Source organism: Chiloscyllium punctatum, chromosome 21, assembly GCF_047496795.1.
Source record: "Chiloscyllium punctatum isolate Juve2018m chromosome 21, sChiPun1.3, whole genome shotgun sequence".
NCBI classification, from domain to species: Eukaryota; Metazoa; Chordata; class Chondrichthyes; order Orectolobiformes; family Hemiscylliidae; genus Chiloscyllium; species Chiloscyllium punctatum.
In genome coordinates this window covers 17,002,496-17,018,824 of record NC_092759.1, presented here as the reverse complement: position 1 = coordinate 17,018,824, position 16,329 = coordinate 17,002,496, and the positions used below count along the sequence as shown (strand labels likewise).

The window sequence follows — 16,329 nt, the reverse complement described above, 5'->3', positions numbered from 1 at the left end:
CCGAGGAGCAGGAAAATCGACGTTTCGGCAGCAGTCCTTCATCAGGAATCTGAAATTCCTGATGAAGGGCTTATACCCGAAATGTCGATTCTCCTGCTGCTCAGATGCTGCCTGACCTGCTGTGTTTTTCTAGCACCACACTCTCGACTCCAGATTGAACTCAATCTGCTGTACTTTTTCCAGTCCTCCCTGCGCCCTGGACATAAAACAGATTATCCTTTAGTCAGTACCACCAAACTCATCCCTGCCTGCAGAGAAATTGTCCAGTTGGAAGATGGGGCCCTGACTGAGACCTACAGCAAGATCCAAAGGCAAGTCTGAGGCTTCCGCACCCTTTAGAAGTCAGCTTATCCAACACTCTGATTTCCCAATACCCTCAATCCAGCTAAGCTCCACTCAGCTTTCACCGCATAGTTCAACTCTTCCAGCCACCCACTACCGACCTATGTAAACTCCCAGAATCCTAAATCCTTCAATTCAAAAATACTCATTGTCCTATTTCAATCCATCTATTAGTTACTCTGCCCTCCCTCAGTCCCACACCCATAGTCCTCCCCTCCCTGAGATCTCTGCCCTCTTCCAATTCTGGCCTCTTGCTCATCACAGGTTTCTGTCTCACTACAATCGGTGGCCGTACGCTCGGCTGCCTAAGCCTCAAGCCCTGGAATGACCCCTTTTAGCCCTTTCTCTGTCTCTTTATCACTTTCCTCCATTCGGACACTCCGGACTCCTTGACCAAAGCATCGTGATGTCACTCAATGCTGTGTTATGTCTGAGGACTCTCCTGTGAGGTCCCTTTTGGGAGCTTTTAACACATGAAAGGTGATGTATAAATGCAGGATGTTGTTGCAAGGTCATGATCTCTAACTCAACTTTAAGCTGTCACTTCTTGTTTGCTTGGCCCTCTCTAAAAATCAGGACTTAAACCTTTCTTAACCTTCCTCCTGACCCCTGCCAGATTACAAAAACGTGCACACTATAGAGTTCTATCCAATATCGTTTCTTCCAAATGCAAGCAAAGCAATTTTTTTAAGAAGTAACAATAACTGATGCCTGGTAACCAATAAGTGGAAAGAAGTTATTACTAAACAAGTTCCTTAAGTTCAAATTGTGTTCCAACCTGGGAATATCCTGAGAGCAAAATACCGGAGACATCAAGTGTAACTGCTGAAAGCGAAGGCTGCGGTGTCGGAAACCCAGCCACCAGTTGTTGCACAGCAAGATCCCAGAACATGATAAATACAGGATTATTTGTTTTCATGATGTTGAGGTATGAATGTTGGCCTGGAAATGACAGTTAGCAACTCTCCCCAGTCTTCTCTAAAACATTGAGGGGGTGTCAGAGGCTCTGTTTAACATCTCTTGACTATGCTGCATGTCCTCAGTGTTTCACTGAATTCTCTTTATTTGCACTCATACTACATGGAAACAGACCCCACCGTCCAACTCATCCATACCGACCAGGTTTCCCAAACTAAACTACTCCCACTTCCCTGCATATCCCTCTAAACGTTTCCTATTCATGTACCTGTCCAAATGTCTTTTAAATGTTGGAACTGTACCTGCATCTACCAAAGATTTCTAACAGATTTGTCAGGCACAAACTCTCCTTGACAAATCTGCGCAGACTTAGTCCTATTTTCCCATGCACTTTCAAGTACTTTGCAATCTCATCCTTAACAATCATAGAATCCCTACAGTATGGAAACAGGCCAATTGGCCCAACAAGTCCACACCAACACTACTAAGAATAACCCACCCAGACTCATGTCCCTACCCTATTGCTCAAATTTCCCCTGACTAATGCACCTAACCTACACATCCGTGAACACTGTGGACAACTTTGAATGGCCAATCCACCCTAACCTGTATATCTTTTTACTGTGGGAGGAAACCCACACAGACATGGGGAGAATGTGCAAACTTTACACAGGGTGGAATCGAACTCAGGTCCCTGGCACTATGTGGCAGCAGTGCAAGCCACCGTGCCACCCATGGAATCTAATAATGGACTCTAAAATCTTACCAACAACTGAAGTCTGGCTAACTGGCTTAGTTTCTTGTCTTCTGCCTCCCTCCCTTCTTAAGCAGGGGTGTTAGATTATTCATTTTCCACTGAGATCTGGACAGGAAAGCCTTAGGGACAGACTCCCTCAAATTATCATACAGTCATAGAGTTGTGCAACATGGAAACAAACCCTTGGTTATTAACTCATCCATGCCAACCCACTATCCTAAATTAATCTAGTCCCATTTGGCCCATATTCTTCTAAACGCTTCCTAATCATGTACCCATCCAGATCCCTTTTAAATGTTGTAATTGTACCAGCCCCCACCACTTCCTCTGTCCATACACACATCACCCTCTGTGTGAAAAACTTGTCTGTTAAGTCCCTTTTGAATCTTTCCCCTGTCACCTTAAACCTATACCCTCTAGTTCTGGACTCTACTACCCTACCAAAGATTTCTAACAGATTTGTCAGGCATAACCTCCCCTTGATGAAACTGTGCTGACTAGTCCTACTTTCCCATGCATTTTCAAGTACTCTGCAATCTCATCCTTAATAATGGACTCTAAACTCTTACCCATAGCATATTCACTCCCATCTATTCAAGGTTTGTGAGAAGATTTGTAGCTCGGGTGCTCGTTGTTGTGGTTCTGTTTGCCGAGCTGGGAATTTGTGTTGCAGACATTTCGTCCCCTGTCTAGGTGACATCCTCAGTGCTTGGGAGCCTCCTGTGAAGCGCTTCTGTGATCTTTCCTCCGGCATTTATAGTGGTTTGTTTCTGCTGCTTCCGGTTGTCAGTTCCAGCTGTCCGCTGCAGTGGCCAGTATATTGGGTCCAGGTCGATGTGTTTGTTGATTGAATCTGTGGATGAGTGCCATGCCTCTAGGAATTCCCTGGCTGTTCTCTGTTTGGATTGTCCTATAATAGTAGTGTTGTCCCAGTCAAACTCATGTTGCTTGTCATCTGTGTGTGTGACTACTAAGGATAGCTGAGTTTGACTGGGACAACGCTACTATTAAAGGACAAGCCAAACAGAGAACAGCCAGGGAATTCCTAGAGGCATGGCACTCATCCACAGATTCAATCAATAAGTACATCGACCTGGACCCAATATACCGGCCACTGCAGCGGACAGCTGGAACTGACAACCGGAAGCGGCAGAGACAAACCACTATAAATGCCGGAGGAAAGATCACAGAAGCACTTCACAGGAGGCTCCCAAGCACTGAGGATGTCACCTAGACAGGGGACGAAACGTCTGCAACACAAATTCCCAGCTCGGCAAACAGAACCACAACAACACTCCATCTATGCCCCTCGTGATTTCATAAACCTCTATAAGGTCACCCCTCAGCCTCTGACACTCCAGGGAAAATAGCCCCAGCCTATTCAGCCTCTCCCTCGAACTAAAACCCTCCAACCCTCTTTGTAAATCTTTTCTGAACCCTTTCAAGTTTCACAACTTTTTTATAGCAGGGAGACCAGAACTGAATGCAGTATTCTGAAAGTGGTCTAACCAATGTACTGTACAGCTGCAACATGACATCCCAACTGCTATAATCTGCAGGAAAGAGGTTGAAGCCTTAGGGAAAATGTCAAAAAGTGTTTGTCCATTCATGGATTGTGCTGGCTATATTGGCAATTATTGCCAAATGCCCTTGATGGTAAGCTGGTGAGTCTTTGGAATATATGATTATCTACTATTCCCTAAGGAGGGAATTCCAGGATTTTAGACCACAGAACATTACAGCACAATACAGGCCCTTCAGCCCTCAATGTTGTGCCAACCTGTGAAACTGATCTTAAAGCCCATTTAAACTACATTATTCCATTATCATCCATATGTTTTATCCAATGACCATTTATGACCCTGGGAAAGTAACGGAACATTGATATAATTCCAAATCAGGAGTGTGCGTGGTTTAGAAATAGTGTTCTCATGTATGTTGAAAATGTGTTGCTGGAAAAGCGCAGCAGGTCAGGCAGCATCCAAGGAGCAGGAGAATCGACGTTTCAGGCATAAGCCCTTCTTCAGGAATGAAGAAGGGGTTATGCCCGAAACGTCGATTCCCCTGCTCCTTGGATGCTGCCTGACCTGCTGCGCTTTTCCAGCAACACATTTTCAGCTCTGATTTCCAGCATCTGCAGTCCTCACTTTCTCATGTATGTTGCCAGGACTGAAGGGTTTGAGTTATAAGGAGAGGCTGGATAGGCTGGGACTTTTTTCCCCTCGAGCATTGGATGCTGGGAGGTAACTTTATAGAGGTTTATAAAACCTTGAGGGCCACTGGTAAGATGAATAGCCAGCGTCCTTTTGCAGCAATGAGGGATCCAAAATTAGAGGACATAGGTTTAAGGTCAGAGGAAAAGATTTTAAAAGGACCTAAGGGGCAATGTTTTCACGTGGAGGGTGGTACAAGTTTGGAATGAGCTGCCAGACAAAGTGGTAGAGAGACGGGTACAATTACAGCATTTAAAAAGACATTTGGGCAGCTACAAGGATAGGAAAGGTTTAGAAGGATATGGGCCAAATGCAGACAAATGGGACCAGTTCGGTTTGGGATACCTGGTCGACATGGACAGTTTGGGCCAAAGGGTCTGTTTCTGTGCTCAGTGACTCTATCTCCTACTGCCTTTGTCCTATTGGGTTGTGCTGCAATGGGTATGTTGCAATGGGTTGTTTGCAGTTGAGCCTGGGTTGCAATTGAGCTAATGTTGGCTTAGTTGTTGCATTTATTTCCAGTCTATTCGACACACCCTTACTCAGAATAGGTGTTACCCTTCAAATTCTTGTTGCTGTCAAGGTTTATACAATGAAGAATGTATTTGAAGGGTTGTGCTGTCAATGGAGCCATCTGTATACTGCAAGTTACCACAATTTCCACATCAGCAGTGTGATGATGACCCAGATCTTCTGGGAGTTTTAGGGTGTTGGTTGAGAGATAAATATTATCCCAGGACTTTGGGGAAAAGGGCTCAGTTACATCTCTTGGAAATAGTGGTCATGGGATCATTACCATCCACCTCTTCTAACTATAGCACCTCTGACTGTCCCCCAGAAGCACAGGCTGACAGGAACGGGAAATTGTAAGAGGACAGAAAGACATTTCAGTTACCAACATCTATCATTAGGTCTCTCATTGATGCAAATCAATTTAAGTCAGTACAACTTTGTCAATTTTCCACTCTTACCAATGAGAATGCAGCTGTGAATTTGCAAAAATGTGAGTAAGAAGCAGGAGTGGGCTATGCAGCCCCTCAGGACCTCTCTCTGCCTCACAGCACCAGAGACCCAGGTTCGATTCCCCATGGAGTTTGCATGTTTGATTAGATTAGATTACTTACAGTGTGGAAATAGGCCTTTCGGCCCAACAAATCCACACCAACCCTCTGATGAGCAGCCCACCCATACTCATTCCCCTATGTTTACCCCTTCACCTAACACTACGGGCAATTTAGCATGGCCAATTCACCTCACCTGCACATTTTTGGACTGTAGGAGGAAACCAGCACAGACACGGGGAGAATGTGCAAACTCCACACAGACAGGTGCCTGAGGCGGGAATTGAACCCGGGTCTCTGGCGCTGTGAGGCAGCAGTGCTAACCACTGTGCCACCCACATGTTCTCCCCGTGTCTGCGTGGATTTCCTCCCATTTCCTCCCACAGTCCAAAGATGTACTGGTTAGGGAGGATTGGCTGTGCTAAATTATCCCATGGTGTCCAGGGATGTGCTGGCAGGGTGGATTCGCCATGGGAAATGTAGAGTTACAGGGATGGGAGAATATGGGGGGTTATGGGATGCTATTTGGCGGGTTGGTGCAGACTTGATGGGTTGAATGGCTTCTTTCTGTATTGTAAGGATTCCGAGAAGTGCACTGGGAGCATCAGCGCAGATATCATTCTCAGGTCTGTGGGCACATAGTGACTTAGAACTCGCTCTTGGACACCAGTACCCACCTCCTCACCTAATCAGTATTGAAATTGATGGCACAGGAGGACATTCTGCCCATCATGCCCTGTGTTAGCCCTTCGAGCTTTCCAATTAGTGCAACTCATCCCACCCTTTCCCCATAGAGTTCTGCAATTTTCACCCCCTCAAATATTTATCGAATCCCTTTCTGAAAGTTCCCACTGAATCTGCTTCCACCGCCCTTTCAGGCAGCGAGTTCCAGATCACAATTACTCAATGTGTGAAAAAGAATCTCATTTCCTCTGCCCATTCTTTTACCAAAGACATTAAATTGGTCCCTCTGTGTTTTCCAAGTAGCTGAGAACCATTTCTCCTTATTTACTCCATCAAGACTTTGCAAGATTTTGACAACCTTGCTTCAATCCTTTTTTTAATATGAACAATAGCAGAAATGGCTGGAAAGGCTCAGCGGGTCTAGCAGCATCTGTGGAGAGAAATCAAAGTTAACATTTCAGGTTCAATGACCTTTCTTCATTGCTCAAAGCAGAACAATCTCAGATCCCCCAGTCTCTCCACGTAACCGATGTTGTTTGAGTAAATCCCCCTCTAACACAATGGGACACCTTGCCGAACTTCCCCCCCCCCCCCACCTCTCCAAAGATGACACACAGGGCTCAATCCAGAATAAAAAATAATGTATTGAAATACAATAATACCGACAAAGGCCTTTTTCGTAGCAGCAACATTACAAAGCTTCGCTTGAGAGCTGACATCTCCTTGAATGAAAGTTAGGGGATGGCGCTTCAAATCAAATCACAGTTAGATACAGTTCAATCCAAATTCACAGTTTTTGAAGTAACGACAACAACTTTGGATGGAAACGTTCACCCGGACGTGTTCCTGAACAGACATCACACAATCTCCACCCTCTCACCATTGACAGGGGGAAGGTGATGGGTGACCAGTCAGAAAGCAGAGACCCCGCTCTCCACCTCTCAGACTTTAAGATTGTCCAATTCTCCCCCAACCAGTTTCCTGGGCTTTATTTATGAGGACGGAGAGCTCTTGCCAAACTTGTGCAGGTCGACCTAGAGCTGGGGAGGTGTGGGGGGGGGGGGGGGGGGGGGGGAGGTGTCCAGATCTGGTTGCCATGCTTTAGGAAAGAGGTGTAGGTATTGGGGGGGAAAAAAAAGAGCAGGGGATGTTGTAGAGTTAGCTCTGCTGCTGGGTACATGGTCCCTGTCTTTACATGTACACTGCATCCCTCCCCCCCCCCCCCCCAACTCCTTGGTAATTTTGGTTGTGTCCAGTTTCTCAGATGATGAGCAACTGCACCCTAACGAAGTGCAAATACAGACAGAGAACCATGAACCCCCCCCCCTCCCCCCGACAAAAGGGATGTGCCGCAGAAAAATCATTCCCATTAACACTTTACATTACTAAATGACAACTCACGTTTGGTTAAATATACATACACACTATAAATCAAAACTAACACCCCCAAGTCATGGAGATGCTGAGGCTGTAGAGGGACAAGTGAAAATGACTTCTTGTTGGTTACGGGATCAACAGGTGAAGATAGAAATCAGCCACGATCCTCCATGAAGGATGGAGCAGGCTCAATGGGCTGAATGAAATGCAAAGAGGCAGTATTTAGAACATTATCATCCAGTCACATGCAGGCACAGGTTCAGATATTGCTGGCTCAGCAACCATTCATAGAATGGAACATCGAATCCATATAGTGGGAGCAGGCCATTTGACCTATTGAATCCGCACCGACCATCTGTAGAGCATCCCATTCCTGTAACCCTGCATTTCCCATGGCTGACTCACCTAGCCCGCACATCCTTGGACACTGTGGACAATTTAGCATGGCCAGTCCACCTAACCTTCACATCTTTAGACTGTAGGAGGAAACCGGAGCACCCAGAGGAAATCCACAGGGAGAGGGTGCAAACTCCACACAGGCAGTCACCCGAGATTGGAATTGAACCTGGATCCTTGGCACCGTGAGGCAGCAGTACCAGCAGCTGAGTATCTCTTCAGATTTTGATTCACAGTTACTAAGGACCCTGTAACTCGTTGAAAAACCTTCCAACATATTATTTGAAATCAAAGACAAATAAACCTTCCAGAATTTAGGTTAGCAGATTAGGTGCAGTCAATAAACAGCGACTGAGACCAGAATTGTATGTAGTATTCCAAAAGTGGTCTCCTTCCTATTGGAAGGATGTTGCAAAACTTGAAAGGGTTCAGAAAATATGTACATGGATGTTGTCAGGGTTGGAGGGTTTTAGCTATAGGGAGACGCTGAATAGGCTGGGGCTGCTTTCCCGGAGCGACAGACGCTGAGGGGTGATCTTATAGAGGTTTATAAAATCATAAAGGGCATGGATAGGATAAATAGACAAGTCTTTCCCCTGGGGTGAGGGAATCCAGAACTAGAGGGCATACGTTTCGGGAGAGGGGGGGGAAGAGACCTGAGGGGCCACCTTTTCACACAAAGGGTTGTGTATGTATGGAATGAGCTGCCAGAGGAAGTGTGGAGGCTGGTACAATGACAATGTTTAAAAGGCATCTGGATGGGGATATGAATAGGAAGGGTTTAGAGGGATATTAGCTAAATGCTGGCAAATGGGATGAGATTAGGTTAGGATATCTGGTCAGCATGGAGGAGTTAGACCAAAGGGTCTGTTTTCATGCTGTACATCTCTCTGACTCTATAATGTCCTGTACAGCTGCAACATGACATCCCAACCCCTATATTCAATGCACTGACCAACAAAGGCAAGCATACCAAACACTTCCTTCACCACCCTGTCTCCCCGTGACTTCACTTTCAAGGAACTATGAACTTGCAATCAAAAGGTCTCTGTTCAGCAAAACTCCCCAAGAGCTACCATTAAGTGTATTCGACCCACCTTTCGGCCTTTCCAAAATGCAACACCTCACATTTATCTAAATTAAACTCCATCTGGCATCCCTTGGCCCATTGACCCATCTGATCAAGATCCCGTTGTATTCTGAGGTAACTTTCTTCACTGTCCACTACATCACCAATTTTAGTGTCATCTGCAAACTTACTCAACATACCTCCAATATTCACATCCAAATCACTTATACAAATGTCGAAAAGCAGTGGACCCAGCACCGATCCTTGTGACATACCCCTGGTCACAGGCCTTCAGTCCGAAAAACAACCTTCCACCTCCACCCTCTGTCTTCTACCTTCGAGCCAGTTCTATATCCAAGTGGCTGGGTCTCCCTGTATTCCTTGTGGTCCAACCTTGCTAACTAGTGTACCATGAGGAACCTTGTCGAACCTCTTACTGAAGTCTGTATAGACAACATTCATCTCTGCCTTCAATCTTTGTTACTTCCTCAAGAAAACTCAACCAAGTTCATGAGACACGATTTCCCACACTGACTGTCCCTAATCAGTCCTTACCCTTCCAAATACATGTAAATCCTGTCCCTCAGAATCCCCTCCAACAACTTACCCAGCCCTGATGTCTTTGGCTATGCAGTGCTCCATCCAGCCCTCCCTGAATCTTTAAGAGTTACTGTTTTCCTTCTAATCCTCTACTTCCCTCTCTGCAGCTTGACAGAGATCGTTTCAGAATCCGCCCAGTGATTTAAACCAACAAAAATGTTTGCAGCTCACTGAATTCCTGCATGCCCAGTACCTCTTGCCTCTTTTTCCAATACCTGTTATTCTCCTTTACCCTCCTCACCCCTGCCATGCCTCTTCCAACTCTAAAAGACCAATTTTTAAGTAGATTTGTTATTGTGATGTGGGTAGAACATTGCTGCCCCTTCCCTAGCTGCCCCTTTGAAAAGGTGGGAGTCAGCTGCCTTCTTGAACCACTGCAGTCCTGCATGGTGCAGAGACTCCCCACACAGTGTCGTGAGAGAGGGAGTTCCAGGATTCTGACCCAGCGACACCGAGGGAACCGCCGGTATATTTCCAAGTCAGGATGGGGAGTGGCTCAGAGGGGAACTTGAAGGTTTGAAGGTGCTGTCAGAGAAACCCTGGTGAATTTCTGTAGCGCATCTTATAGATGGTACGCATTGCTACTCCTAAGCGTCGGTGGTGGAGGGAGGGGATGTTTGTGGATGTGGTGCCAACCAACCAGGAGCTGCTTTGTCCTGGGATGGTGTCGCGCTTCGAGAATGTTGTTGGAGCTGCCCCCATCCAGGGCAAGTGGAGAGTATTCCCTCACAGTCCTTGTCAATGGTGGGACAGGCTTTGGGGGGAGTCAGGCTGGAGCGATTTGTCCAATGCCCTGATCGGGTCTGACCTCGCCCTCCCCAAAAACAACGGGCTATTTTGGCAACAACATTCACTGTTGTGCTTTTGTTAATTTTCAAGTTCCTTTATCCCTAAAGGTGCCATTTCCTTCCTGAGCGGCCAATCCATCAGAAACCTCCAATCTGAAACCTGCCAATTTAACTATTTAACTGCAACGGGTCTCTCAGTAGCTCCAATGTTCCCTCCATCAACTGGAGCGTCACAGTTACAGAGCTGCCACTGGGGTCAGCGAACACAGGAGAGATCACAGACTGAAATTGGGCCTTTACCTATAATTCCTGCAATCTCGATTTTAAAGACACTTGGGAACAGGATCAGTGCAAATGATTCTCCACTCGCAGTACAGGATGCAGGCTACCCCAACCGAAAACCATAAAGGGAACTAACTGAGTCAGGAAGCTGGGATAAAAAAAAACCCATGAGGAGACAATAACAGCAATGACGAGGGAAAATAGTGAATCACTGCAACCTACAGAAGGTCACTTGGCCCATCATAATACTCCAGCTCTTTAAAAGAGTTTCCTCACTTTGCCTTTCAATCTGTGACCCTGTTGGAATTATTTGTGGGATCATCCTTTATCCCTTTCCCAGGTGGAGATTGTCAACTCTCTCCGAACGGAAAACCCTTCCCGTAACTCCCTCCCTAACAATTTCAAATCTCCGGTCTCTGGTTGTCAATCCTGTCACCAGAGGTCACTTGGGGGAGAAATGGGAAATGAAAGAGAGAGGCTCTGGGAAAAACACAACAGGTAATATCTCAAAGACTTATACAATGCATACATCTTAACTTTCAATAGTGCTTTTTGCTCTCCTATTCCAACTGAGACCTTGGAGGTATTCCTGGATACTTGAACAGGTGACCTTTGCCCCCTGACCCCTGATACTTAATATAGCCAAGGGCCTGACCCTGCCAACCAATCATGAAACAGACAAAAACAAGTCTCCCGCGTTCTTACAAGAAGGAAAATTGTTTGGATAAACTCAAATTGGAGATTAGAAACAGATTGGAAAAGCCTCTTCAGACTGACACCCCACACTTTCACTCTTGTGACCTTTTGCGGCCATGGATCCCGGTACTGTCCTGTTGGCCGCAGCCCTGCAACCCTCAGGCAGCCAGCTATTCGACTGAATGGGGCACCACAGCCAAATCCTCCCCACTGCCCTACACGCACACGCAGCCAGGGTCCTCGTCCCATATCGGGGAAGAATCATGTTGGATATTAAACCCGTGCTTTCTCTCTCTGTCTCTCTCTCTCTCTCTCTCTGTAGAGCTGTTGAGTTTCTCTGCCACTTTCTTTTCGTGTCGCTGTCCAGAGAGTAGGCTCAAAAGTCAGGGAAAAGAGCTAATCTCGGACGACGGGAGGGGCAAATCGCAGAACCCTCTGGGTGTTTTCTCGCGCCAAGTGGTCTGCCGTTGTCGGGATTGCAGGTGAATCTAGCCAAAAGGAAGAAAAGGTACAAGAAAAGTCTGTCTCTCTCCCTCCCTCTCTTTGACACGGCGGTCTCTCAGTTTAAGAAGGCCAGGTTGTATGTAGTAGTCTCCCCACACACTTGCACACACAGACACGCGGACACAGACGTGGTCCCCTTTTACAGCTTGAAGAGCCCGAAGTGAGTGAAGGTTTTGGGTTTGAGGTGCACCCCGGCGATGCTGTAAACACTGATCTGGGACTTCTTCCGGAGCCGAACTAATCCAGACGCTTGGCAAGAATGCACAGCCAGTTGCTGGCTGTAGGTAGGGGTCGGCGGTAATCCCTGAACACACCGAAAAGTCAATTCTTTGTCCACCATCACGTCCAGCTTTAAGTAGGCGGTGGTGTTGTCATCGCAATGAACCTGCAGATACATCGAGAGAGAGAGGTTTGTCAGTTCCACTGACATTCAGGAAAGGAGAACAGAAATGTTCAAGCCTTCAATAGCTCGCTCGCTCTCTTTTTTTCTCTCTCTATCTCTGTCTCTCTTTCCCCCTACCCCTCTCTTTGCTCTTCCTTCTCTTCACTCTCTCTATCTCCTCTCTCTCCGTGATCCCCCCCGTCTATCACCCCAACGTCTCTCCCCCGCCCCATCTTTTTATCTCCCCTCCCCATCTCTGTATTCCCCTTCGCTTTCTCTCTGTCCCCCACACCCCCAGTGTCTTTCTCTGTCCATCTCCCCCTCTCTGTTCCTCTTTACATTTCCCCCTCTCTGCTCCTCTCTCTCTCTGTCCATCCCCCTCTTTCTATACATCCCTTCACCTCCCTATCCCTCTCTCTATCCCCATCTCTTCCCTCCCTGTGCCCCCATTTACATCTGTATCCCCCATACCTCTCCCCCCCAATCGCCCCATCACTTTCCCATCTCTCTCCCTAACCCTGCAAATCTCTCTCTACTCCCCCACGCCGCATCTCTCTCTACCACCCCACACCTCTTCCTCCCACCATTTCTCTCTCCCCTCCCCTGCATCTCTCTCTCCCGCACCCCCCGCATCTCTCTCTCTCTTCCCCCCAACCCCTGACATCTCGCTCTCCCCATCACTCTCTCTCCCATCTGTCTCTCTCTCTAACCCTGCGAATCTCTCTCTACTCCCCCACGCCGCATCTCTCTCTACCACCCCATACCTCTTCCTCCCACCATTTCTCTCTCCCCTCCCCTGCATCTCTCTCTCCCGCACCCCACCGCATCTCTCTCTCTCTTCCCCCCAACCCCCGACATCTCGCTCTCCCCATCTCTCTTTCTATGCCATTCCCCCCCCCCCCCCCCCCATCCCTCTATCCCCCATTCCCATTCTTCAGAATGGAGTCAGAGATTGTGGGTGTGAGTCCCACTCCTGACAATGAAATATCAACCTCAGCAGATGCACCGAGTGGGTGTAGGTGGGGGGAATGGTGGTGGTAGACTTTTGGAATTTCTGGTCCAACAGGGCCCTCAGTATACTTAAGACATACAGCACTAGCCTTCTACATGTTAAAGATATCAAGGGATAGTGGGGAAAAACAGTGTTGAAGAAGATCAACCATCATCTGACCATACAACAATGCCTGCACCCTCAGCAATGACCCTCCTACAGTGCCCGCTCCCTCAATGCTGACCCTCCGACAATAGCCACTCCGTCAGTGCTGACCCTCTGAAGTGCCCGCTCCCACAGCGCTGACTCTCCGACACTGCGGCGCTCCCTCAGCACTGACCTTCCAACACTGTGATGCTCCCTCAGTGCTGACCCTCCAACACTACGAAGCTCCCTCAGCACTGACCCTCTGCCAGTGCAGCATTCCCTCAGCGCTGACCCTCTGCCAGAGCGTTGCTCTCTCAGCACCGACCCCCCTGACAGTGCCTGCTCTGTCAGCACTGACTCTCCGATAGCACCTGCTTCCTCAGCATTGACCCTCCTACAGTGTGGCGCTCCCTCAGCGCTGACCCTCCAACAGTGCCCACTCCCTCGGCACCGACACTCCAACAGTGCCCACTCCCTCAGACAGTGAGGTTTAAACCTGTTTGACCAGTACTTAAAACGAGAATATTTTTTGGACAATGTTCAGCTGGAAAGGTGGGGCGGGGTGGGGGGGATAGGTTCTTGCCTGACTGTATATGTAGTAGACTCCCTCCCGGTGTACGGTGAATCTGGCCGTCTTGTTGTTGTAGGTCACTGCACTTTTGGTCGTCTCAAGTGGGCATTCTAACCACTGCCTGATGATCCCACCTGTTTGAGGAAAGAGAGAGAGAGAAAAAGGGTGAAGTTTCACCACTTTATCAGAGAGAGTGGTACACAGTAAGATTATTGATGTGAAACAGACACTGTTCCTATTCGATGTTGAAGTCCTCACCCTGGTCTCCAAATCCCACTGTGCCCTTGCTCCCTCGGATTCTGGTTCTCTCCTGTAAACTCTGCAGGGTCTCAGTGTTCCTCCAATTCTTTCTCTGTCACACACTGTCTGGGGCTCACCCTGGGGTATCCCATCCTAATCCTCTCCCCACGTTCCTTCAGACGCCCCCACCTTGGCCAAGCCTTTGGTTACCTGTCCTCATATCTCCTTTTGTGGTTCACTGTTGAGTTTTGATGATTCTTGGCATCATCAAGAGCCCTGGAGATGCTTTGCAATGCCAAAGGCTCCATTCAAATGCAAGTGGCCAGGCGTCGTTGTTGTGCACAGAACATTTCCAAGATACCTCTTTCCTTCACCATCCAGGAGGGATTTCCGCTACTTTGAGAAGCTGGGCCCGTTGCCTTTCCAGCCCAGAAAGTGAAGATTTAATCCCTACAGTGTGGAAGCAGGCCATTAAGCCCATCGAGTCCACACCACCCCTCCGAAGAGCATGCCACCCAGACCCATCAGCCGACATTCCCCATGAATAATCCACCTAGCCTGCACGTCCCTGGACATTACGGGACAATTTCCCACGGCCAATCCACCCTAACCTGCTCATTTTTGGAGTGTGAGGGAAACCAGAGCATCCAGAGGAAACTCATGTAGAATGTGCAAACTCCACACAGTCAGCTGAGGCTGGAATCGACCCTGGGACCCTAGTGCTGTGAGGCAGCAGTGCTAACCTCTGAACCACCATGCTGAATGCTTTATTCAATGCTGTATCCCACTACAATAAGGTGTACTTGTTGACGTGTTGAGTACAAGGATAGACAAGTTATGCAGCAGCTTTATTAGAACTTTAGTTCAGCCACACTTGGAATATTGCGTACAGTTTTGGTCACTACACTACCCGAAGGATGTGGATGCTTTAGAGAGGGTACAGAAAAAGTTTACCTGGATGTTGCCTGGTATGGGGGGATTTTAACTGTGAAGAAAGATTGGATAGACTGGGTTTGTTTTCACTGGAACGCAGGAGGTTGAGGGGCGACCTGACAGAAGTTTATAAGAATGGGAATGGTGTGGGTAGAGTGGGAAGAATGAGGCTTTTTCCCAGGGTGGAGGGGTCAATTACTCGGAGGCACAGGGTCAAGGTGCCTTGGGGTATGGGGTGCAGTTTACAAGAGATGTGCGAGGCATGTTTTTCACACACAAGGAGGTGAGTGCGTGGAATACGCTGTCAGAGGAGGTGGTGGAAGCAGACACAATAGCAGCATTCAAGAAGCACCTGGATAAATATGTGACTAGGAAGGGAATAGAGGGATACAGATCCTTTAAGTGAAGACAGGTTTAGTTTGGAAGGGTAGGCTTTCCAGCTGCAGGGCCTGTTCCTGTGCTGGATTGTTCACTGTTCTTTAATGTGTTCAAGGTTGCAGTATATTTGAAGGAGCGAATGAGGTTCTGCTCCTATACAAGACTTCACCATTCCCAAGGGACAGAGGGACTCGCTGATGTTTGGATCTGGACAGAAACCTCCCCAACAGGTGCCTGAATCTGCTCGGGCTTGGTTCATTCTGCCCTTGCCCTGTCACCACCACTCCAGAAGTAAGAAGGACTTTCATTACTCTAGCGCCCACTCATACCTTAAGCGTGCCCCATTGCACTTGGCAGATGCTGAGAAACCCTTCCCCAGTTGGTGCACATTTCAGATTCCACAGTGGTTAGAGTGTTGCGTTCAATTTTGGTCATCACATCACAGGAAGAATGTGGAGGCTTTGGAGAGGGTGCAGAAGAGGTTTAGCAGGATACTGCCTGGAGTAGAGAGTATGAGCTATAAGGAGATGCAAGAAAAACTTGGGTTGTTTTCTCTGGAGCAGCGGAGGTGAAACATGAAAGAAGTCTTTCAAAGTATGAGATGCATAGATAGGGATGATGGACAGACTCTTCCCCCCCGCAAGATTTAGAATGTGTAATACTAGGGGGCATGTATTTAAGATGAAGGGGGGGGAGTTCTAAACAAGATGTGAGGTGAATGTTTTTTTTAAAAACACAGAGTGACAGAGTGGTAGGAGTGTGGAATGCAGTGCTGGGGTGGTGGTGGAGGCATATACAATAGGGGCGTTTAAGAGACTTTCCAGATAAGCACGACCGATTAGTCCACTAACATTACCACTTCAGCACTTTGTCCACCTGAGATCTTCACAGTAAACAGAACTGATGTTCCAAATCAGATCCTTTTAAGCTGGAACTCTAACCATCTGACCTGGTTTCGAGGGATATGGGAGAAAGTGAGGACTGCAGATGCTGGAGAGTC

General features: G+C 47.7%; 1 protein-coding gene across 1 annotated transcript in view; it reads right to left on the bottom strand.

The window, feature by feature from the left end:
* Window positions 1-6,599: 6,599 nt before the first annotated feature.
* The window catches only part of tnfsf12 (TNF superfamily member 12), a 48,505-nt gene continuing 38,775 nt past the window's right edge, over window positions 6,600-16,329 (bottom strand). The window contains exons 5-6 of the mRNA XM_072591611.1: window positions 13,791-13,912; window positions 6,600-12,072 (exon numbers count right to left, since the gene is read on the bottom strand). Of these exons, the coding sequence (XP_072447712.1) occupies window positions 11,827-12,072; window positions 13,791-13,912 (368 nt within the window). The 3' untranslated portion in view covers window positions 6,600-11,826. The remainder of the gene's footprint in view (window positions 12,073-13,790; window positions 13,913-16,329) is intronic.